General features: G+C 37.0%; 1 protein-coding gene across 1 annotated transcript; it reads right to left on the bottom strand.

The window, feature by feature from the left end:
* Positions 1-2,943: 2,943 nt before the first annotated feature.
* On the bottom strand, positions 2,944-25,608 carry LOC129238717 (mediator of RNA polymerase II transcription subunit 18). The gene is made up of 3 exons (XM_054873849.1): positions 25,316-25,608; positions 9,758-10,044; positions 2,944-3,230 (listed from the first exon to the last, which is right to left on the bottom strand). Exons 1-3 carry the CDS (start codon positions 25,438-25,440, stop codon positions 2,992-2,994), a joined length of 651 nt encoding a protein of 216 aa, XP_054729824.1. The 5' UTR covers positions 25,441-25,608; the 3' UTR covers positions 2,944-2,991.
* Positions 25,609-26,643: the final 1,035 nt, after the last annotated feature.

Genomic DNA, 26,643 nt, shown 5'->3' with positions numbered 1-26,643 from the left:
GGCCTGATGGTGGTGGGCGGCCGCGCCACGGGGGGCGTGTGCAGAGCTCTGCGGCAAGGGTCCACTCACGGGTGGTGCGCAGGCCGGAAGTGACACCAGCCTTTGCAAAAATTGCATTTGACTGATGCCATGTTCCGGACCAAGAGCTGGCGGTTTGTCCCCGCACTGGGGTTGAAGCAGGAAGGAAGAGGATGGGGTGTGTTGGAGGAGTTGTGTTGCTCCGATAGGTTGGTGGTATATTTGCCCGGTTAAATTTTGCGCACGTCCACACTATAGCAAGAGCTTCATGTTTTGAATAATTACATTAAACTGATGTTAATAAAATGTTGGTAGGAAAATATAAAAGGCAACCTTCCAACAAACTTAAAAATATCCTTGAAAGAGGGTTACGTTTGAGAGTTGTAGAGAAGATTGCATGGTGTAATAATTAGAGGTGAATAGTTCACTTTATATTCACTTTAATCGCCATCGTAAGACAATGAACTTTCATACAAAACAAATGAATATTCAAATAAAAGGGAAAATAGTCAAAACTGTACAAAATATTGATGCTTTTGCTGTTTTGCGGAGTGTGCTTTTGTATTTCAATTTAAAAGCTGTTTTTGTGAATAAAATTTAAACGAGTCCAAAAAAAATCAATACGATATAAAATATTGTGTTTAAAAATACTATTATAAGTTACGATTTAATATATAAGTTGATCGGTTGGTTGGATTCATCGACAATCCAACTAGCGCTTCCGCACCATTTTGTTGTCACATCCTCACTACCCGTTTTGTGACTATATCCAGTCCGTGCGGTTTAAGTACCTTATTATGTTGTTGACGTCAAAGCCAGGCAGTTCGTTGTTGGAAACTCTCAAACAGTGGTTGGCCCAGGGTAGACATTCTCTCCTTTCATAAGGTAGAGCATTCGCGAAGGAAATGGAAAACTGTTTCCTTCTCCTCCGATTGTTAACAACTGTGACAGTATTTGTTGTGAATGATGCCCATTCTGGCTGTTTGTTCCCCGATAGACCAAAAGTGAGTGTCGTGAGTCTGCAGGCATCTCTTCGTTTCATATTTATCAGTGTTAACGTTTGTTTGTAGTTGTAGGTGGGCCATAACGTTCTGCTAATTTTGCATGTTGTCTGGTTTTCAGAGCTCTGCGCAGGTCGGAGTTTTTCTATGGTGGCCTTTCAAAATCCATTTATGTTCAGAATGCTCCTATTACTAGAACCTTAATTGAGTTTAATAAAATCCCTAAATTTGTTGAGATATATTAGATTTTTTATTTTCAGAAAATCACCTATTAAAATATTTGAGTATTTATTATAAATAGTTTGTACTTTCTTTTTTTATTGCCTATTAACCTTAAAATGCGCTAATTATAAGTATAGGGTTTTTCAGTAAGAGCTCTTCAACTTTTGAACTTTTTTGATTAAAACACAAACGGTTTGACTTTTTTAACTCATTTTTTTTTATTATCGAGTTTGAACATATACATTTAAGTATGAAATTCGATTTCTTTTGCATGACCACCGCGTGCACGTTTTACGAAGTCCAATCGTTGAACACAATTTTCGACCACTCTTTTGCATAAATCGGCCGAAATTCCAGCAATTTCGCGTTCAATATTGGCTCTGAGCTCACAAATCGTCGCCGGCTTGTTACTGTAGACCAATGACTTCACATAACCCCAAAACTGGACGGCTTGTTAAATGGACCGTAAAATGGCCGTAATGCTCTTAAAGTAGCAGCAACAGAACGATTATTTTCATAAAAAATTTGCACGATTTGCAATCGTTGCTCAAGTGTGTAGCGTTCCATGATGAAATGTATACTAATGAAGTTTACAAATGACAAGCGAAAAATAAAAAATATTGCGTCGTTCGCCCTCCCTATCGGAAAAAAGTTGAAGCGAACCTATTGAATAACCCTATATAACCTTAAAATATGCCCACTTAGTCTATAAGAATCTATTATATTCATTGGCTTAATAAATAAATAAAATTCCTATTGAATGTTACCGTCGAGACGATGTAGTCAGTGCTCTCCGAGGTATACTGAGCTTGTCGCAATAATAGACTCGCATGACCATAATTTTTTTAAAAGTGATATCTCTGCCCATGTGAAATTGTTTATCCTTACCTATCATTGGCGAGAGAAGTAAAAATATGTATAGACAATTATATCCTTGGTGTGAGCTTTTCTGGCCTCCCACTTGGAGTGTTTTAACTTTAACCGGTTTTCATTTCCTGCGCAATTATAATGTTGTAGACTATACTTACATTAATAAAATATATCTCAGCCATTTGTTTTGCTGATTTACCTCTATGGGCACTATAATAGATATATAATAGTATTTAATAGTATATAATTTTATAGTATATAAAGGGTTTAAATTTCAAGGGCCGATGTTGAATGTAAACTACACCTAAACGTCAAGTTTTTGGCAAGGAAAATGGCAAATTAAGATAGGGAATAGGGCATCTTAAAGTGGTCCTACCCATAGAAATAGACAAGAGCAGCAATGAAAGCACAGCACCTGAAGGTAATGCAAATTAAATTAAATTACTGATGGCCGACAACCGAGGACTAGCTGCTGTTTATAGAGAAGGGAGTGAGGTTGGCTCTAATAAAGGAATCTAGTGATGGTAAGTTCATTAACATATTTCTCTTCCCACAGTTTTGCAACGCAAACCTGGTGACGACAGTATGCGAGTAGAGGCCCTAGCCTTCTGATTACATTAGCGTACCTGCCTTTTAAAGAAGACTCGCCATCGCAGGCTCTCAGAGACCTTGGTAAGTTGCGATGCGAATGCGCACCATTCGGCATGGGGTAGCAGCGACATAAACAGATGAGGTGAGTTTCTTTTTAAATACTTACTCTTTACTCACTACTCGACTCTCTACTAATATTAATATACCTATGTGGCCGAGGTTATCATCCCATATACTATAATAGTATTTTAAATCTTTTATTTATGAATACAATAATACATATTATAATTTAAGGCAAACCTCCAAGCCGTTTGTAATCGATTTTTTCCAACTGCACCAATGGTTTCAATTGCTCAGCAAAGATACGCATTTCATCTCCAATGGAATCTTGACCATTTGGAGCTAGAACGGAAAGTTCAACCAAATAGCTCTGAGATACTGATTCTGTACTCATTTCTTGTTGTTTCCCAGGAACAGCTTTTATTTTGGAAACAGTTATTTTCATCCTTCCTTTACGAAAAATATATCCTGAAATGATAATGAAAAATTTCATATTACCAAAATTATACTATATTACGTGCTAATCTGACTATGCCATTTACTACATTTATTTTAGTTCCGTATTTAGCTTAAGCTGTCATAACGGCTATTATCCGCTCCGACATTGGATTATTCAAATTTCGCAGTGTTTGCTCTGCAATTACTTTGTATTGAATTTTTGCAATAATCCGATCAAACTCAATTAAAGTCTTGGGTATTCTCACTGTTACTGTGCATTTAAAATATGCCAAATTATTTGCATGGGGTTTGTATCTATTTCGCACTGCAGACAGCGAACCTCTTGAGTTTGATTTCCTCCTCACACAACTAGTTCTCGCAAATTTTTTTTTGCGTACGACAAAAATTTTGCTATCTCAGATAGACACAAGTAACTCACACCAAGTTATGGAGAATTCTTGCGTACGCTGACTTTTTTTGTTTTGTTTCTTGCTTTCACGCTAATTCCAGTAAAGTTTTAATGGCGGCCACTGAAGCCCAATTGGATTGTGCGTGGTTCTCGAAACCATTGTGGGCATGAAACACCAAATGATAGAAAAAGGATTTCTTAATAACGGTCGCCTCTCGGCAGGCAATGGCGAACCACCGAAACGGCATGAAACTGTAGGTTCACCATTTGCAGGGCACAGGCGCAAATTGGAAAAGACTTTAGGCGAAACACATAAGAAAGCAAGTATGCGCCAGTTATATACATACGTAAGTACACATATTTGTATTTTGCCAACACATCTCAAAAGCTAACGTTTTTCTCACTTGAGTAGACTAGAGGCATTCCGTGTTTCTTATATCACTTCATAATCATGTTATTAAACGTCATGTTACTTCATTTTTAGAAAAATAATTCTTAGAAAAGTGGAAAGAACAAGCAAAACAGATTGAAGACATTGAACTGAACGGACTTATTGCTTTATTTTGTACTTATTATTAATAACGGTTCTTTGATAACTCATTACTCAGACACCGCTTTTCAGAGTAGCTAGTTGTATGTGATACAGTGGCAGTAGATCATGACTTCAAACGCTCAAAATGGCTGAGCTCCAAAAATGAGTTAAAGGACGCTATATTTATATATTTCTGCCTTTAAGAAGTGTAACACAAATTAGAGGAGAAATTTGGCGTTAACACCACAATATTATTTTTAAAACCATAAATTAGAAATAAATGCTCTAATCGATCAAAATACGGCGGCCGCCGTAGCCGAATGGGTTGGTGCGTGACTACCATTCGGAATTTACAGAGAGAACGTTGGTTCAAATATCGGTGAAACACCAAAAAAATTAAGAAAAACATTTTTCTAATAGCGGTCGCCCCTCGGCAGGCAATGGCAAACCTCTGAGTGTATTTCTGCCATGAAAAAGCTCCTCATAAAGATATCTGCCGTTCGGAGTTGGCTTGAAACTGTAGGTCCCTCCAATTGTGGAACAACATCAAGACGCATACATATATATGTTTGGCCGAGCTCCTCCTCCTATTTGTGGTGTGCGTCTTGATGTTGTTCCACAATTGGAGGGACCTACAGTATATATATATATACATACATAATCGATAAAAATTTCGAATACTTTCATGTAATTCCCAGTAGAAAACCCCTTTTATCAAATTATCTGTAAGTATCCTATCTAGCAAGGCCCTCTTAAGTCAAGCGATTCAAGGAGGCTTACCAAGAAGCCAGGGAAAAGCGCTTGCCTGAATGCTTTCTTTCTATTTATATTTTACTCCAATGCAGCCCTGCATGAACTCACTATACTGCTCTGGTAATGCGATTCACAGCAGATAATTTATATGCATGATTCAATTATAGAAGGTTAGGTAAGGGAATTTTGACGTCTTCCTCCCTTATATTGGATTGTATTTACGAAGGATTGGGAAAGAGGGGAAAAAGTTTCCCCCTTCTTACCTAAAGGTAGTAAAAAAGTACGCAAAGTAGCAATTAATGGAATAAAAAATGAAAGAAAAACTGACCAATATAGATTCCATCTACATGAAAACAAAACAACAAAAACACTATTGCTTTCCTTTAATATAAATGTCGATCAGGATTATTTTATGATTAATTTTCGGAAATTTAGAGTGCTAATCATAGCTCTATAACTATTGTTAATGAAAGTATGTATCTCTGTTAAGTATTTACCAATATAGTAAATACATCATTACAAGACTGAAAGCAAGTATTAGTCTTTTAACCCATCTTATAGTAAATTATCACTTATTTGTAATAATAAATTTTATTAATTCAAAATTAATTAAACTTATAACATTAGTTTGTTAAACTAAAATTATTAAATCTAAAACAGCCCCTCTTGATTAAGTGTATTTATTATTTTTTCTATTACATTTACACTATTTGGAATAATAAATTATTACCCTGTGATTCCTCAATCTCTTAAATCTAATTAAAAATATTCACTCAATCCTTAAATTGAAAATGGCATTATATTTATTCTTAGTTTTCGGTTCAACTTCAAGTATTTTCAATAAATAAAAAGAACTATTTTAGTAATTGATAGTATTTCCTTCAACATATTGACTAAATCGACACATGGCTTTCTTATGCTAGGATACACTCGTTGCATGTGAATGCTACTATTGCCGGCTGCAGACCAATGAATCTCTCCACCAAACTAGTTCTTTTAAATGATTCTTTATTTTTTTTTTCGGTCTGTCCACATAATTGTAGAGTTGTAACAGCCAGCCTGCATATGCCCTCGCGCGTTATCTCCATGTATCCGAGGAGACCTTGATAACTGGTTTTCTATCCGACTATTTCAGAAACAAGAAGCACTCAAATGTTTCCAGTTTAAATGTTTACTATTTTCAACGAATAATAATAAGGCAAAGCGTCAAAATAGGAACGGTGTTGCCGACCTAATAATTTGCACCAAAAGTTTAAATTTTACTACAACTTAAAAGTTTTTTTTATAAAACATATACGTATATTTGTAAAGAAGCAACATGCCATCAAATAAGGGAGCCGATTTGTCAAGAGGAAGGGAGAAAGTTGTTTGCTTACCTAACCTTCTATAATTGAATCATGGTTTATATGTACACGAATTTTTCAAGTGATCAATACGTGTATTCAAAATTTAAAAGCATTAATTTGAATAACTTAATGAGTTTTGTAAAAAATTTATAAGAGAGGTTTACTTAGTAGAGTAGAAAAACAAAAGCTCTTAAACCAATTGCAGTTCCCTTGTAAATAGAAGAACAGTAGAAAAGATTACAAAAAAGACTGACGACAAAAATGTATGTCAAATAACTTAATTTGATGGACAGCTACGGCTAATGTTCCGACAATTTGCTCTTTATACGGGAATAGTCGTATTAAGAATATTTAGGGCAGGGAAGTGTATAATAAATATTTTCTATTACATGTTTCTTACATGTAAGTTTTAACTTTAATTTAGATATGACGGAGGAACTTCTTAAGCGTTTTGTACACAATTTTCCAACTCCAGTATAACATTTGAACTACATAAACTGCTGCTTTTGCGAAAGTATGTAGAAGATATGGGTGCACTTCCAAATATTGCTGCTTACAGTATTGACAATTTTATGCAAATTTTTATGATAAAACATCCAAAAACTTTCAAGACTCTGCAGCAGATCAGCAAGGAAATACACCACATGTAAAAAAAATATTTGAGCACACAGTCGAATATATGAATATTTTACGGGCATGTACTGGGTATATTTATAATGAAAAGGTTGATGAGAAACATTTTAAGATGGATTAAGAATGTGCTTAATTATGTATTTTCTCTCAGAAATTAAGTATTTATTATTCCTCTTTTACTCGACTTCGACAACACTTATTTATAGATTAATAATATGATAAACAGATTCAAAAAACGTACCTAGGAGCTTATACACTTCAAATGCTAATTTTGAAACTCACAACTGAATCACATCATTGCGAAAAACAGCCAAAAATTGCTTCAGGGATGCGCAAATAAATGCAGATTAAAATTGAGAATCCATAACCTGGAAAATACTGTATGTGGAGAACACCAGCAAAGAGCGAAAATTAGAAGCAAGTGAATGAAATGTAATTAGAGTTAGTTGATGTTGAATAAAGACCGGTGTAGGTGGCACGCACCATAAATACAATAACAAGTTCTAGGGTGTTTATTTTAATATACATATATATCGTAAGTAAGTATGGGTTGATACAATAGCGACGAGGAGCGTTTGTATTTCTTTTTTTTTTTTTTAATTCCTACAATTTGAAAACTTTTCGGTATGCTTTTACTTTCTCATTTACATAGAGCGAAAAATCAACTCGTTCAAGAAAGGAACAAATTGAAGCGCCAAGAATAAGAAAAATTTATTTAATAAAAAAATATTATTGGAATACTACAGGGAATTTCGTGCACTACGGGTCATATTCATTTATGTATTTGACGACACATTTAATTGGAAATTGCATCGAATTGCGGCAAATTAGAGTGCATTGCAAATATAGCAGTGCATTGAATTGTGACGGTGGAAACTATTTAGATTGCGGAGATGGAAAAATGGTTTCGGTCTCTCACTTTATACTTCTAGCAGAAGATATAACAAATGTAGTGAAGAAGAAAAAATAAATTCCTTCATTTAGGTGGCCACAACTGCAACAGGTAATATATAACATCCCGGGAGCTCTGGGAAAAGAAACTGATGTATTTGAAATATTGGTGTGCAAATTAAATGAGTGTTTTTCTTCTAAGCGAAACCCGACTTTCGAAAGACATTTATTTAATGGCTTAAATTCGGTCGAAGGTAAGACTTTAATGAAACGCAAGATGAAATAAAGGAAATCATAGCTACATGCGCGCCTATAGAACTGAAAAAGCTGTTTCACCGAGATTCGAACCAACGTTCTCTCTGTGAATTCCGAATGGTAATCACGCACCAACCCATTCGCCTACGGCGGTCGCCGGCATAGCACCAATTAGTACTAGATAAAACAAGTCGTGATATTACTACTTTCATAACACACAAGGGAATCTTTCGTTATAAAAGATTGATGTTTGGAATCAACTCTGCCCCAAAATTTTTCCAGCGAATAATGGAGAGGTTGCTGTTACCGTGTGAGAAAGCACTAAATTACATTGATGCCGTCATTATTTCTGGGAATACCGAAATAGAACAAGAGAATGCCGTTAGCCAAGTACTGAAAATTTTCAAAAACAATAACACGCTTCTTAATAACGATAAATGCGTATGGGGTGTCAAGAGTTTAAAAATTTTTGTTATCTGAGGAGAGAAAATCTCCAAACCAGGATAAGATTAGCACGATTCGAGAGTTTAGATCACCGCAAACAAAAGAGGGGGTTGAGTATTTGTGTATTACGAATGGTGACTTATTTGCGGCTGTAGTAGCCGCTTTATGCTGCTGATGAAGTCCATCAGATTTTTTATATCTAGACCTGCTATGAAAGAAATGAGAAACAAGAGGCTTAAACCTTAGTCGTGTGAGAGCGGGACAGTTAAGGAGCAGGCGCTGAGATGATTCCACCTCATCTTCCATACAACTGTCGCAAACAGTACCCGAAGTAATTCCGCGTCTCACAGCATATACCCCCTTGAGGACGCTAACGAAATTTGAAAGTTGAGATTTTGTGATCCTCAGAAGATCCCTCTAGTCTCTCCGATCCACACATGGCCAGAAGGATTTGGCGGCTGTACAAGTTTGTGTACTTGCCCAGCGCTCGTTGAGTACACGAGAAGTCCATCTTTCCAGGAGTAGAGCACAGGTTGTCAAGGGGATCCCGATCCTCTCCTTTTGCGGGACACTACCTCATACGTCCCTTGTCTCCTCAGCTCTTCCGCTTCGCAGTTTCCCGCAATGTCACTTTGACCAGGTACCCAGATTAGCTTTATCTCAAAGAATTCGGATGCAATCGAGAGTGAAAACAGGCATTCCCTGACCAGTTTCGAGTGCACCAAAATAGAACCAGGGCCCTAATTGCCGCTTGGCTATCGGATTAAATATTTACCTTCTTAACAGTTATTACGCAAGTATGTAGCCAATCAGCTGCTTCTTTGATTGCGGCTTCCTCTCCGGTAACCTGAACTTGTGTCTGATGGGGAGCTCTTTACAGAATACTTCTTCTCCAACCCTACCATCCAACTTGGATCCATCCGTGGACAGGTTAGCTACGCCCGGTCCCCAAGTGTTGCACCCGGTCCACACCTTCCTTGATGGAATGTGGGTGGAGAAAGTTCAACTTGGACTAAGCGAGGTTACACACTGATCCGTTGTCAGAGAAATGAACCCAAAGTTTCTGAGAATATTTGAGTATCCGTAAGGTCGAACTTGAAGCCCGAACCTCTCAGCCTGATTGCAGTACGTGCAGCGGCAGTTTTGCCCTCTCCAGTGCGTTCCACCAGACAATGGCAAAATTGGCTTTAATATGGTATTATAGAGCCAAAATACAACTCTTGGCGAAAAGCGAAGTTGGTATAGTTTAATTTCTCATATTATAATATATTTTATATTATATAATGTTACTTACCACGACTCACATATTCGAAATCCAATCTGCAGCCCAATTCTGTGAGGAAGTCTAAAATTGTGGAGGTACACCCAACATCTATGCTAGAGCGAACAAGTGTTGGACGCGCTCTGTCTAATTCTGGTTGTCCGATGTATCGTAATTGAAATGGTGCATCTCTATCTAATGCTCTCCGAACACGAAGCATTAGTGGAGCTGTTTGTGTTGGTTGCCGCAGACTTAAGCACACTTCCAAATCATGAAAAGTTTCAGGTGACGCATCGACCGTATCACATAATCCTCGTAACCTATGTTTAAAATATAAATAATTGTATTCATAACTGTTTTAAGCACATACTAATCACAATCGCTTTCATTTATAAATATTTAATAGGAAAGCTGACCGACATTTCCCCGTATCTAAAATAGGGTTACCATCAGCTCTTGGTCCCACTCAAAGTCGATTCCATGTGTCAGACCAGAATATCTCGGTTCCTGATAAGCGTCAAATGATGTAATCTTCGAAAATGTTCTGGTCTGAGCACCACCTGAAACTAGACGTTGCCCCCTGCCATAGAGCTCTGCATCCTCTACGACTACAAACGATGAAGTTAACTAAACTGCATACTGCTACAACAACAACACACACAGAAGGAGAAACGTTACAACAAGCATTACAAAATAACGGAATCCAGAACATGAACTTAGCACATCGTTTGTTAGCAGCAATAGCTGCAATATGCACCGTAAAGATCGCAAGCAAGATAACGGTCTATCCTATTCGATCGTACAGAGAATCCACCTAAGAATGTCGAGGTATAGCTGTCCGGTCAGGAGATGGCGATTTCAAAATAATGAATATATCCATATATACCCCCAGTCATCTGCTGTCTGGCAAGATACCACCCCGACATGGGTGCGCTTATCAGAGGTGAAAACTGATTAGTAATAAGAGTAAGGCGCATGGCGATCTTTAGTACCCAAGTCTACTAAATGATCGTTGGAGCTCGCCTGACCTAACAACTGCCAGCTCTGGTCTGATAAATACTATAGCATAATATGGTGGCCACTACTATCCCTAACATCAGATCATTTACCCATTATTATTTCGATCGATACGCCTACAGAGTTTATTTCCGCGACGCAAGAGCTTTACACCAGCTGGGCGATGGAAGCTGCTGTCTTAGCAACAAGGCAAGATATGCTGAAGAGGTAGTCGGCGGATTTTCGTTGGCTTATATTAAGCTCAGATATGCCAGGCTCCATAATCACTGTACAGGGAGCGCGAATTAAATATTGTGCTGGCGTTAGCACCTCTAAGACGTCAACGTTTTCCACGACAGGACATAGGGGCAGCGAATTAACAATTGCAGTTTATTGACAAATAAGCGTCCGAAGTTCCTAAAAATTTAAAGTTGATGGGCCTGCAACACGATAAAAATGATATTTAGGTATTTTGATTGAAGCTTTCCGAAGGCAGCCGAAAGAGGGAGATCGAGGAGCTATTAACCTCCATTCAATTCCGTCTCTTGAAGACTGCTCACGAATCGTCCTCAAATGCTCCAAGTTGAAAAAATAATTAGTTTAGCTCTCGTAATTTACACATAGTTTCGACAAAAAAAGTGGCATTTTCGGACCATATAGTTTAAAGTTTTCCGCGCGTGCAAACAAATCTTTTCAGAACCACTCGAAATGAATCAGTTGAGAAATGAGTCGAAATGAATCTAGGTGAATAGCCGTGGTTAAAAAAAAAATTGACAAATATAGCATTTCCTCGGAGGCTGATTCATAGAAAAATGGTCCACAAAAGTCTATCTCAGTACTTGTAAATGCTCGATTGGTTTTTACTCCTTCCGAAAGTATGATTTCACTTATAACGCATGGGATGAAAAGTCCCGGGCCCAACACATTTATGGCATTAGTTTTGCATTCACCTCTTTTTCAGTTAATACTAAACTTAAAAAGTCAACTGTTAAAATTTAGTTTGTGAGTTATTGTGCTAAGAGTAGTTCTACTTTTGTTATTTTCAAAACAATGGATCAAAAAGAACTTCGACTTTTAGTTTTACACTGCTTCTTGATGGGAAAAAATACCGCTCAAGCGAAGCAAAAATACTGGATTATCCAACACTGCTATTTAAACGCAATTAAACGTTTTAAAAACGATGCTTTTTAATGCTTTGAAAAGCTTTTCTAAGCATAACTAGTAGTAACAGCAGAGAACGTTCCCAGATAAAAAAGCGCGAAAGACTTCTAGGCAGATTGATAGATGATCATTAGATTCCAAGAACTGCATCCCAGGTGGAGTGTTGCTGACATCCATCGAGAAATTTTGATTGACCTGGAAAAGCCAATAATGAAGCGAAGAGTTGTGCTTCGATTCACAGAAACAGGGCTTCACGATCGTCTAGAACGGAAGAAGCTATTGGTAACAGCATCGCAGAATTTAGTTTGTTCGAGAACATATATCCTAGACTCAAAATCAGTGGCGTCATATTTTTTTCAGCGATGCAAGGAAAATAAATAGGGTTGGTCCAGATGGTAGGAAATATGCAGCGGGCCGCAGCAGCTGTTTCCCGGGCCTACCTCAAGATGAGCCTGACGAAAGCGACCGATGATATACTCTACACTGAAGCCCGTCTTACTGCTACAACAACAACGCTCTATTTTTTACCTTCTTTTGTTTGTCTTCTATATTAATGATTGGTTCAGTGGGGAATAACTTACCCCGAAAAATTAAACGTACAGAAGAGAGCTTACGCTTCAAACGTAAAATGCTTCGTTACCTTGCCAAATATTGCTGAATGTACTCAAAAGATTTCTCATTATTTCAATCGATTCCAATTAATCCTTACTCCTACTACTATTTTTATCTGTCTTTCTAGCTATAACTTTAATTTTGATATATTGTATATATATAATTGGCGCGTACACCCTTTTTGGATGTTTGGCCGAGCTCCTCCTCCTATTTGGGGTGTGCGTCTTGATGTTGTTCCACAAATGGAGGAACCTACAGTTTCAAGCCGATTCCGAACGGCAAATATATTTATGAGGAGCTTTTTCATGGCAGAAATACACTCGGAGGTTTGCCATGCCTGCCGAGGGGCGACCGCTATTAGAAAAATGTTTTTCTTAATTTTGGTGTTTCACCGAGATTCGAACCTACGTTCTCTTTGTGAATTCCGAATGGTGGTCACGCACCAACCCATTCGGCTACGCCGGCCGCCAATTTGATATTATTGTTAATTATTTTATCTACGATTCCATTATATATACAAGCTATTCTTAAAAGATCAATCTTTGTAAAAATAAGCCATGGTTGTATGTTTCGACTTTAATGAATAAATAAAATAAGTATACTTGTCCCTGCCTGCATTTTTATGATTTGACTATTATTTTACTTTGTTCTTAAGTATATTTCTCTAAGGATTTTCGAATTGCATTAACTTTTGTACATGAAGGTATAAAAGGTACGTTTCTCCTGATGCAGATTGAAAACATGTTAGATTTATAAAAAGCATAATATGCAAAACATTTAAGGGTGTAGTTCTCAAGTATATATAGTAAAAGGAATGTATCTAGTTTGAAGTTAAATAGGTATGTGAACATGTAAACGTGCCAAGTGATATAAAATTAAGCATTGAAATTAAATAAAGCAAACAATTTGTTTATGAGTTTTATTTAGCAATCCCGTAATGGAGAAAAACGTAACAATATTAAATGGTAGAAATATTGTTCATTTACGTGATGCTTTCTCTTTTGTTCCTGCATTCTTGCAACAATGTTTTGCAGCAGTTCAATACCGAGACAATTTGGCTACCAGCGTCTAAAATCTAGATATTTAGCTGCGGTCAAAATCTTAGTACAGTCCAATCGTGATAGTCCGACACATACGGGACCGACTCGTTGCCAGATTATCAAATATTCCGGACTACCGAAAGTTCCATTTAATGACACGAAAAGACAGAAAAAAATCACATCAACACCGTCAGAAATCGCGAGAGAACTGGCGTTGTTCAAATTTAATGACAAATACGTTGTGACCGGGAAACAAAACACAACCCCCCTCTGCTGCTCTGCTACGACTGATCATAATAAAATAATGCCAATTGCATCCATAGACGTTATGAGGTTGTCGGATTACCGAACGTGTCGGATTAAGAAATGTCGGACTATCACGATTGTACTGTAGTGTTCATACGTAAAATGGAATGGGTTGAAAAAGTGCGTGTAATCGCTTTTATAAAAAAATTATTTTTCCCTCTTATAGCCCAAATGTCAAAATAAAACAAATCCCAAAAAAAAATCCAACGTTTATTTTATTTCAGTAAAGTAAAATTATATTTAGAAAAACTGCAGCGAATTTTGTGCGGTCAAAAACTTAGTAGCAAATTGTAAGAAAAATTTTGACAAAACTTTTATATGATGGTGATTTTATTCTTATTTTTACATGGGGTTTTGTTTAGAATTTGAATTAGTACATATTTTGCTGCATGACCCTTATTCTTTAGAATTGCAACACAACGGCGTCGCATTGAATCAACAAGTTTTTGACATCTTTCAATCGAAATCGACTCGCATGCCCTCTTTACAGCTTCACAAAGTTGCGTATTAGATGTTGGCTTGTGTTGGGCTACTGCTTCCTTGACATCAACCCACAAATTTTCAATGGGGTTTATGTCTGGTGACTGTGACGGCCATTCCATTACATTGATCTGATTCTCCTCAAACCATCTTTTAGCAACTTTGCTCGTGTGTTTGGGGTCGTTGTCTTGCTGGAACGTCCGAACAAGCGACATTTCGTCTCTGGCATATGACAGCATGATGTCTTTGAGTATATCAACATATGAAGCGCCAGCCATATTTCCTTAACCTAACGAATGGGTCCCACGCCTAGCCAAGAAAAGCATGTCCAGACCATAATGCTAGTACCACCATGCTTTATTGTTTTTGTCTTATACTTTGGCAGGTATTCGGTATTAGGTCGACGTCTTACATATTGGCGCGATCTCTTTCCACCATACAAGACAATCTTCGACTCGTCCGACCATGAAATGTTGCGCCATTTGGTCGAATACCAATTTATATGTTCTTTGGCGAATCGAAGCATCTTCTCTACATGCGTTTTTGTCAACAACGATACTTTTCTTGGCCTGTGAGCACCCAGGTCGTGCTTACGCAAACGCCGACGAACAGTCTTAACGCTCGAAGACACTTTTACGGCATCTTTTATCTCAGTAGCAGCCGCAAATGGAAACTGCTTTGAGTATCTGAAGATAGACTTAACTTCTCTGGCCAAAATTGCAGACTTTCTTCCACGCTTTTTGCCGCTTGGTTTGTACTTGATGGCATTACGTACCATTGTTGGTGAGCAACCAATGATATTTTGCACTTCCACATAAGTTTTTCCATCAGCAATCAATTTGTTTTATGAGAGCGCGTTTCTCGGGTGTGCAATTTTTCTTCTGGGCATTACTGAATGAAGAATAATAAAAATTTGGCCATTAGCTACAGAATATCAATTAAATAAACTTATCTCACCGTTTTTTTTTTTTTTTTAATTTTCACAAAGATAGTCGCGATAAAATTTCATGCAAAATTTACGAAACTAACAGGATAAGTTTAACAAGTGATTGCATAACTTGAAGCCGACTTCTTAATCTAACGGATTTTACAGTGGATGGCGAAAAATTGTTGTGATAAAAAAAACGTGGCGACGTAAACTGTATGTATAAACATAAACCGTAACTGTATGTATAAACATAAACCGTAACTGTATGTATAAACATAAGATTGAATCAACAAATTACAGTTTAAACACAATCTGCATTAAACACGCAGTGAAAACAGTTGACTTTCCCTTGGCTAGGTATCCTTATGATTGACCATTCGCTTGTTTTGTGAGAAATATTACGAATTTTCTAATGAAACTCAAAGATGTTGATTTAGTGCAAAACTTGACTAAACTTTCCATTACTACCACGATATATTTGTATGAGGGGCGCCCAATAGAAAGAGCAATATCACTCCATTATAACGATGAAAGTCCCAACCTCCTAGGGTCTCTATAGAACCATCAGGAAAAGCTTAAAAATTTGATTTTTTTTCGACCGTATTTGCATCTTGTTCTGAAATATCGTTGAAGAGAAATGTATAAAGCAATTGTTAAGCCAGCAAGCATTTAACTTAGGTTTTATAATTCATACTATTTATGAAAATTTATTATCGTAAAATATATACCATAAGAGACGCAGGCAAAAAATTTATTATTTTTATAAAAATTGTTATTGTATATAACATGTCCAAACAATAAACCGCCACAGGCGAAAATTTGGTTTACAAATTGTGCGATTTATATTTCGAATTTTCAGTATTTGTAAAATTATATATTTAAAATTAAAAAAACACAATTTTATAAAAAATTTTGCAAAAATATATTTATTTTTGTAACATGTATATTATATAAGTACTTTACCAAAGAAAAAGCGCCGCGCGAAAAAAATTTTCACTTTTTTTGAAAATAATGATTTATCGAAGGCCAAAGGTTAATTTAACTCTTTTAAACACTATTAAGTTCTATCGAACCTCATTGTTGGTTGGCTGGGTTTTTTCGGAATCGCATTATTCTTTTCTCACTATCGTTCCTTTGAAACTACGTGAGCTACGTCCCGCACATTTATTTTGAAGAACATTTGTAACATTAGAATTTTAATAAAATTCGTAGTACTATTGAGTAAAAATAGCTTTAAATGAAATCTTGAATTAATAAAGTGTTTATAAAATACGTTCACATATGCATTAATTACCAATAAATACACCAAATTAATCTACCCGTTCACATATGGCAGATTACCCGCAAAATTGATAATCATCTGTCAATACTGTTGTGAAAGATTTTTCTTCATATAAATTATTTTGGTGGAATAATTCGGTTTTTTGGTTTGTTTTATTATTTTTAACAATATGATAAGAAAAGACAAGGAGAAGGAATAGCTAATTTAATTGCGCAATTGGCTGCTAATAATAAATAGTTGGAGGGAATCCGTAAACGACGTTTACTGAGGTTTCAAAAAATTATGGCAGCAGTACTAATTTGAAATTCGATATTACATTTTATAATAACTGGACACATGCATTTTTTCTGTTATATGAATGCATAGTTAATAATACCTAACAAACATTTTTTTAGAATTATGTCTACAAACCCTTTTCCGGCATCCATTTTATTTAATTTTTACTTTAACGTTTTTCTTTCTTCTTCTTAATTGGCGCGATAACCGCTTACGCGATTTTGGCCGAGATTAACAAAGCGCGCCAGTCGTTTCTTTCTCGTGCTAACCGGCGCCAATTGGACACACCAAGTGAAGCCAAGTCCTTCTCCACCTGATCTTTCCAACGCAGAGGAGGCCTTCCTCTTCCTCTGCTACCACCAGCTGGTACCGCATCAAATACTTTCAAAGCCGGAGCGTTTGTATCCATTCGGACGACATGACCCAGCCAACGAAGCCGCTGGATCTTTATTCGCTGCGCTATGTCTATGTCGTCGTAAAGCTCATACAGCTCATCGTTCCATCGTCTGCGATATTCGCCGTTGCCAACGGTCAAAGGTCCAAAAATCTTACGCAGAATCTTTCTCTCGAACACTCCAAGCGTCGCTTCATCGGATGTTGTCATCGTCCAAGCTTCTGCGCCATACGTTAGGACGGGCATGATGAGAGTCTTGTAGAGTGTTAGTTTTGTTCGTCGAGAGAGGACTTTACTGCTCAATTGCCTACTTAGTCCAAAGTAGCACTTGTTGGCAAGAGAGATTCTACGTTGGATTTCAAGGCTGACATTGTTATCGGTGTTAATGCTGGTTCCTAAATACACGAAGTCTTTTACAACCTCAAAATTATAACTGTCCACAGTGACGTGGGTGCCGATACGCGAGTGCGCCGACTGTTTGTTTGAAGACAGGAGGTACTTCGTTTTGTCCTCGTTCACCACCAAACCCATTCGCTTTGCCTCTTTATCCAGTTTGGAGAAGGCAGAACTAACAGCGCGGTTGTTAAGGCCGATGATGTCAATATCATCGGCATACGCCAGCAATTGTACGCTCTTATAAAAAATTGTGCCTGAGCGATTAAGTTCTGCGGCTCGTACGATGCTCTCCAACATCAGGTTAAAGAAGTCACACGACAGCGAGTCACCCTGTCTGAAACCTCGTTTGGTATCAAACGGCTCGGAGAGGTCCTTCCCAATTCTGACGGCGCTACTGGTGTTGAGCAACGTCATCTTACATAACCGTATTAGTTTTGTGGGGATACCAAATTCAGACATAGCGGCATACAGGTAACTCCTTTCCGTACTGTCGAATGCAGCTTTGAAGTCGACGAAAAGATGGTGTGTGTCGATTCTCCTTTCATGGGTCTTTTCCAAGATTTGACGTTTTTCTTTACACTCATAAAAATTATGATCTATTGTATTACACAGAAAACACAGGGTTGTATACCAAAAAGTATGGTTATTATCTAGGATTATTTTATAATCTCAGATTTTGGGAGAGAGCTTTTGTATGGGTAATAAAGATTTTTAATTACGAATTGGGAGTTAAGCACGAAAAAGTAGATCATCTACTTCGTTTCCACGACAGTCGGTTCTACGTTACCGAAACGACCCGGATTTATATCCGGCCAAGGACTGTCACTCCAGCAGCATTCCCCGTATGTAAGTATGGGGAATGTTTATGCTGTTACAACAACAACAACAACAACAGATCATCTACTTATATGTGAAAGTATTATGAGCAAATTTATCGTGTAGCAATGGAATGCCACTTATTTCGCTAAAACTAGCATCAACACTATTCAGTTAATAATAGGTCTTAAGTTATTTGTTTGTAAAATTTGTCTGACAGCTGATAGCCTCTGATGCTAGTGCTGCATGACAACCTCAGTTTATATAATAGTTATTAACATTGTATAAGCTTAATTAAAAAAAAATTAACAAAAAAATTTGTCTTTTACCTTCACCAAATTTTGACATAATAAGTGCACTTATCACATTTATTTTAATCATTATTACAACTGTGTAACATACACACACATTTCTAACACTTTTCATTTATATATATCATAAATTAACAATTTAAATTTCATTTTTAATTGCAAACTCCTAATATGCCAGCCAAATTAACAATGAAATGGAGTGCTGCCAGAAGGAAAGAAAACAATACAGATAACGTTAATCTATAGAGAAGTCTACACGCTACGAATAGCGTGAATTGCGTATGTCGTTCAAAGCTAAAATTCTGCCTAGCGACTGCAAGAAAAAAATGCATTAATAGGGGCAGCGGTAGCGGCCATCATTCTAGTTGCCATAGTGCTGAACAGTCTGAAAAAGTCGCGGCGGTGCCGAACAGTTTCAACTATTGTACTGTACAACAAAAACCCATCATCAAAAAGTTCATTGGTAAATTCGAACTCATAGTCCTAAGAGCAAAGTACTTTCATTCATAAAACGATCCGCCCATATGCCAATTTTCTCGACCGTTCGAAAATAGTCAATATTGGAATATTTCGCGTAGAATTATTTGGCAATATTTGGTAAATCTTAATTTTTTGTCATGTCGAATGGTCGCGGCTCGTATATGTGGTTGCACCCATATATGTATGTAAATATGTCTTCTAAATGCTCGACAACCGCAGCTGCTGTACGTCAAGTGCGCGCATGAGCATACAGTAAGTTGCAGAAAACAGCAAGAAGTATCTTATAAAAAAGTTCAGTGGATATTTTTTGCGAAGCCTAATATTTTTTCTGTGGCAAGTGCACGCGGCCGCATATGTATAAATTCAAATTCAACAAAGTTTTACAGAGCACCCATAAATTATGTATGTATATAAATTTTGGATGATTTGGAAAAAATCAAATAGGTCATATTTAAAAGCTACCGAACATTATTTGCTTCTAATCACCAACAAATTCTTATCGACTGCTGCTAATAGTCCGAGAGCCAGGGGTCGATTTTGGACTGCGTTTTTATATCGTTAAATTCTTGACTATACTTGTGATTTAGCTTTCATGAATAACGAAAGTGAACGTCAGCTGGCGCACCCGCGGTGGGTGTGATTGTGGGAAGGTACGAAACTTGTCGAAAAAAAATTTCTACCAACTCATTTTATACCGGCTAAAATTTTTTTCATGTAGTTTTGATTTAGTAGAATAAAAAAAAAAAAAGTCAGCTGCGCCGTAGAGGGGGAAAATACGTCAGCTGAACGCAATGATACATTCTTACTTCGGCTGCTTCCCTAAACGCAGCTGACCATCATTATTATATTTTCATATGTGTCCAAAATTATGTAAAAAAAATTTCAATCGGCATAAGTAGTTTTTCTTTTTAATTTATTTTAGAAGTTCGCCTGTTCAGCTGACGCATTTTCCGCCCTCTAGGGCGCAGCTGACTTTTTTTCTACTAAATGTCAACAATACAAATACAAATAGTCTTCGCGAAAAGAGTACCCCTCAAAATTCCATACGTTCCTGTCATTGAGACCTCTCTATGAATGCGAATGGAAACAAAGCAACATATGAACATTATTTCCACACACTCTTTTCTGTTAGAATATGATATTATATTAATAATATAGTGAAAATCGCCCAATTTTTTATTCCGAATTTCAGCCAGCAGCGCTATTTTCCTGTTAAATAAAACGTATATATACGTATACAACTAATATTAATAATAAAGTGAAAATTTGGATTAAAAAATCACGGTTTAAAAAGTGTCAAAAAATGCAAAGAAAGAAACTAATGAAAACTACAAAAAATGCAGTTATTTTCCGCGAATTTCATTTAATTGGGTTTTTTTGCAAATAGTATGGAATGTGAAAGAGGTAAGAAATTATTTAGTTATAAAGTGACTGTCTTCAGTGCTTCAAGGGATCTCATATTTGAATAAAAAAATGCCAGGAAAACGAGTTTCGAAAAATATTATTTAATTAGTGTATTTCAATCACTACAAGGACAAATCAGCCAGAGAAATCGCCGATATGTTCTCCCTCAAAATTAGAGCTGTATATAATATAATAAACTGTGCTGAAAATAAAGAAAGGCTCGAGTTGAAACGGTCTACAGGCAGACCAAATAAGGGACGCAGCGAATTGAATGTAAAATTATTATATTAAAACTATTTATAATAGCCCGCAAAGCAGTACAAGAGGAGTAGCTCTTCAAGCGGAAAAAGACTACGAGTTAAGAGTTTCTCATCAAACTGTTCGAAAAGTGTTGCAAAAAAACAAATATTCTTCAAGAGTGGCTAGGAAAAACCCTTCTTATCAGCACAAAACGTTGACAGAAGATTATGATTTGCCACCGAACACATATCGCTACCCACAGAGTACTAGGATAACGTTATTTTCTCAGATGAGACGAAAATGATGCTCTACTACCATGATGGACCCCAGAGAGTTTTGCGCAAGCCTCTCACAGCACTACCAAACAAAAATATTATCCCATTATCACATTCCCATGGCAGCCGGGCCCCAGTAAACTAGCCCTGTTTAGTGTACCGTATCCCACCCCCAATCTTTCGTCACAGCAGCAATCCATTGCAGCAAGTTTGCTCAAAATACTTCTCTTCAGGGCTGGCATCGAACCCAACCCCGGACCAGAAGTATTTTACTGCTGCATCTGCCACAAACGGCTCCACCCGAACTCCACCTCGGTTAGGTGTAATAAGTTCAACGGGTGGTGTAATAAATTCACGTCAAACTGCCGCCACCAACAACACCTCAACGGTAAGGAGCCCCCACGTGCAACACAACTCCCTCACTGACCCACAACCCTCCTGCTCCTACCCCAGTGCGGGAACAAACCAGCAGCTCTTGGTCCCCCGCATAGTCTGCTCCGTGTGTCAGACCGTAGTTCCTCGTAACTTGACAATTGTCCAATGCAATTCTTGCAGTGGCTGGTGCCATTTTCGGAGGTGCTCCGGCCTGTACACCACCCGTGAGTGGACACGCGACTTCGTTGCCCTCTGCTGCAGAGCTCTGCACCCGCAAGATTCATCAGAGAAGAGTGGGGAAAAATACCATGGGAATATGATATTCAGAAACTAATTAAATCAACTAAATAATTTCTTACCTCTTTCACATTCCATACCATTTGCAAAAAAACCCAAATGAATGAAATTCGAGGAAAATAACTGCATTTTTTGTTGTTTTCATCAGTTAAGTAAAGAAAGTGAATGAAAAATACTTTTGTCAACACATACGTAATAGAAGTGCTCCAGAAAAACACCAAAAACACATATTTAGCGAACGTCAAAAATCGTAAACTGGGCTTTCGCCGGGACCTGGAACCCCCGCTGGAAAACATCAGCTGTTCTGTTCTGTCAAACTAGTGAAAGGTCAACTACACCAATACTAACACAAGTAGAATATCATACTGATGCAGAACAGCTTGAAAGAGAAAGCAAATGGGTACACAATCTGTCCAAAAGAGCATATAAAAAAAGAAAAAAATAAAAAAAGAAAAAAAGAAAAAAAGAAAAAAATAAAAAAGAAAAAAAATCGATAATGTTGACGAAATGGAGAAGGAAACAATAAAGCTGTCAGCACAGATACAAAAAACTGTTTGGTTAAGTACACCTGTAAGATTAATTGCCAAAGATATCCTTCGAATATAATTGAACTCATAAAGGAAAAAAGAAAAATCAGAAAAAAGTGGCAGTCGATTAGGTCTCCATCACTTAAAACACAATTAAACAACCTCACCAAAACTGTGAAATATGTTATACAGAAAATAAAAACAGAACTTTAAATATCAATCTGCAAAACCTAACTGCAGATAAAACCTCTGATTAATCTCTTTGGCGAACTATGGCACATATGAAAAGACCAATTCAACATAATCCCCCAATTAAACAGCCAAATAGCAACCAAGCTTGGGCAAAAACCGATTTGGAAAAAGTTTGAGTTATTTGCACAACACCTCCAAAAAAATTTTAAGCTACTTAAGGCGTCTGGCCACCCTGGCGGACCAAAAAATGCACTTTTTTTTTTTTAATTAATAAATTCGAAGCTATGGGCCGGAATATTTTTATTTTTTAACTCAATATCATACAGGGTTTCAAGAATAACATTGTGAACTTTTATTTGAAAATATTAAAAAATGGCGCCGTGATGTTGGTTGCCGCGGAGGTCCTCCACACGATACGCGCGGTCCTTGTCCCACCTGGTCCTCGGTTATGGTACATCTGAAAAAAAAAAAAAAAATTCCGGTTATTCTGAAGTAGTGTGACTACAATGTAGCGTAGCCTTTTTTTTTTCGACGATTAGAAAAATTATGGTGAGCCGAAAAAAAAATTTTAATTTTTTACCGACATTTTTCAAACAAAAACATTAATAAAAAAAAAACTAATCAAGTTATCAAAAAACTTCTACGTAACATTGTAGATAATGTATCTAAGAATATTCAGTAAAAATTTGAAAGCAATCAGAAGGATAGTTTCCGAGATCTCGAAGGTACCAGGTCAAAAAATGTAGTTTCGAGATAATCGCAAAAGAAAGTAACCATTTTTTAATATTTTCAAATAAAAGTTCACAATGTTATTCTTGAAACCCTGTATGATATTGAGTTAAAAAATAAAAATATTCCGGCCCATAGCTTCGAATTTATTAATTAAAAAAAAAAAGTGCATTTTTTGGTCCGCCAGGGTGGCCAGACGCCTTAAAGCGATAAATAACTCTTTGTTTCCCTGTACTGTGCAAGAATCTGTGGAAATTCAAGTTTTACCACAGATGAGGTAGCAAATGAAATCTCCAAACTAAAACAAAAGAAAAGTCCAGGATTTGACTTAATCACAGCCGAAGTGCTAAAGAACTTATCTCACAAAGCGCTAATCTAACTCACTTTAATAATGAATGCATGCATTGAATTTAAATACATACCAATGAATTGAATACATACCATCACCTATTTGGATTTCGAGAAAAACATTCAACGATAGATCAGATACATCGTATAGTACACATCATAAAAGAGGCCATAGAAAACAATCAAGTGTGTTCAGCAATTTTCCTTGACGTCGCACAGGCGTTTGATAAAATGTGGCACGAAGGACTAATCCGTAACCTCAGATCGATGCTCCCATATCAATATACTGTGCTATTGGAATCATATCTCACATACAGATATTTTAGAGTGAAACAAAGACAAGCATACTCAAACATTAAAAAAATTGAAGCTGGTGTACCACAAGGCAGCATTCTTGGGCCAGTGTAATGTATTTACTCTATACTGCAGATTTACCTGTTTGAAATACAAGTAAGATAGCCACTTTTGCTGATGACACATGTATCTTAGCCTATGGAAATAACGCAAATGAATCAACTAGAAAGTTACAGCCATCGATAGAAGAAGTTGTCGCATGGACTGACAACTGAAGACTTAAACTAAATGAAAGCAAGTCTGTTCACGTAGACTTTACAAACAAGAAAATAGCCTATAACCCAGTGAAAATATCATCTGCTACTGTTCCGTATAGTAATACAGCAAAATACTTGGGTATGACATTGGATGCAAAGCTCAAATGGAAAGAGCATGTCAAATTGAAAGCAACTGAAATCAACTTAAAATCAACTACGACAGTCGGTTCTACGTTACCGGATTTATATCCGGCCAAGGACTGTCACTCCAGCATCATTCCCCGTATGTAAATATGGGAAATGTTTATGCTGCTACAACAACATCAACAACTTAAAAATTAAAAAAATTAAATGGTTAATTGGCAGAAAGTCTACATTGTCAATACAGAACAAATTATTAATATACAGTAGGTTCTGTTTTTATGCGGCTTTTTTTTATGCGGTTTTGAAATAGTGCGGTTTTTTTTTAAATTACAAAATGCATGTCGACCTATCGGGAATTGTACATATAAACAAGATTCTAAACCAGCTAAGCAAAAACCCATCACAGATTACATTAGAAATGCTAACCCTACAAGTATGGAAGATATATAAAGATATAATTTTCATAGATACAATATTTTTTTTTGCGATTTTATTTAATTATTTCAGATTCATGCGGTCTATGGAACGTATCTATAGTAATAATATGGGACTAGTGCCCTTTTTTATGCGATTTTATTACATTATTTCAGATTTATGCGGTTTTAGCATTTGAAACGTATCTATAGTTTTACTATAGAACTAGTAGCTTTTTTTATGCTGTTTTTTTTTATGCTGTTTCTTGCGGAACGTATCTACCGCATAAAAACAGAACCTACTGTACTATACAACCAAGTAGTTAGGCCGGTATGGGCATACGGCATTCAATTATGGGGATGTACCACTAAATCAAACACTGAAGCTGTAAAAAAAAAATTGGAATTCTCGATCAAAGCTAAAATTTAAAATTTTTCTTTACTATGAAAAGATATTCTTTACAAACTGTATGTAAATTTTCACTCAGATAAAACCAAACGACACCAACTACTTCTTCTGATACCCACTAAAACGTACCTAACACTTCTCCACTTAACTTTTCGTCTCCAAACAGCCAGATCGATTTCTAGAGCTGGTTCAAATACTCATTTTCTTACCTGTGTATTAAATGATCTACAGCCGAATCCAGAATAGATCCTTGCAATAAATATTCCTGATTAGGTATAATCCGACTTTGAAGTGCTTGAGATAACAACTCTTTTGAAGAAGTTATTTGAGACATTCTTACAAACTATATTATGTTGTCTTGATTCCGACGTGAACAGATAGTCCACAAAATGGAAAATGGGTTTTCTTCACTTTGGTTTACAATATTATATGTATAACTTTTAGCTCTATTGAAAGTGATAAGTTAATATTTTGTTGAAATACGCATGTAAATATTATAATAAACTTATAATAATCGATAGATTTACCTCTTATGAAAAGAAACGATATACATATTTCATAAAGTGATTATTGCGCCAAGAAGTTGTATTGCTTGTTCATCGCCCGACACAACATGCAACCCAACGTGTTTATACAAGGTGGTTATTAAATAAGCTGGTTACTTTCTCTCTGATTTACCGTAAATTTAGGTTAGAAATTTAAAATTCGGCGAGCAACATAAAGAATTGATCAAAAAGCATTGCCTGCCTATTGAGTTCCCACCGCTGGGCAAGGTGCGGGAGGTAGTCTCGGTTCAAAACCTCTGTAATGCAAAAACAGTTAAGACTACTCTCTGCCGAGAGATCCGAAATTACTTTATTGTTATTGTTATTATGAGGCCCCTCAGCAGACCTCTGTGGGCCCACGGCCCTTGAGCCAGTATAAGGCAGACCATCGTGCCATGACGGATAATGTTGCTACCGCACGATGAAGATTGATCAAGATTTTTGGTGTAATTCCTGCGAGGTTTTCTCTGGCTCGTCCAAGTTTGAGAGTCTTAACTCGCTTTCACCCCCCTTGTTCCAGCTCGAGCTTACCGAGGTCCAGTCTCTTCAGAAGTCGAAATAATTTGCCTGGGTTAGGCTGGTTCAGTAACTTGCCTGGGCTTTGTTGGCTCGGTGATATGCTTGGAGGGATGTATTCCCAGCAGCCTTCGGCTTCCGCGGTTTCATAGCGACAGAGCCGAACCGGTAATTCAGTCTGTGGTCCATCCCTTTTACAGATACGTACGAGCCCTCATCAAAGCCGGTGCTCAGATGCACCAAGCTTCGATTTTCAAGCCACCGTTCTAAGCTTTCAGCAGCCCTACTGCATATCCCACAGACTTGTCTGAGCCCCTCATCAAATTCACCGTGACACTGTGCCTAGGGGGTATATCATCCCCCATTTTTGTGTCAGGCTACGGACCTTCCCATGTCGCGAGATTGGATGCCACACCTGCTACCCACTCCACGGCCTTCTCATCTTTGCTTTCCACAAGTAGACCCCGCCTGAAATA

The sequence above is a fragment of the Anastrepha obliqua genome, chromosome 2 (genome assembly GCF_027943255.1).
Source record: "Anastrepha obliqua isolate idAnaObli1 chromosome 2, idAnaObli1_1.0, whole genome shotgun sequence".
Classification (NCBI taxonomy): domain Eukaryota; kingdom Metazoa; phylum Arthropoda; class Insecta; order Diptera; family Tephritidae; genus Anastrepha; species Anastrepha obliqua.
Note: the sequence above shows the minus strand (reverse complement) of the source record. Positions and strands in the feature narration are given on the sequence as shown.

What these genes read in the sequence shown, in the direction of transcription:
- LOC129238717 (XM_054873849.1), bottom strand. Translation starts at nt 25,440, where the DNA reads ATGTCTCAAATAACTTCTTCAAAAGAGTTGTTATCTCAAGCACTTCAA. An exon ending in GTAGATCATTTAATACACAG is followed by an intron (nt 10,045 to 25,315) that starts GTAAGAAAATGA and finishes TTTTAAACATAG; the next exon opens with GTTACGAGGATTATGTGATA. An exon ending in TTTCGAATATGTGAGTCGTG is followed by an intron (nt 3,231 to 9,757) that starts GTAAGTAACATT and finishes TTATCATTTCAG; the next exon opens with GATATATTTTTCGTAAAGGA.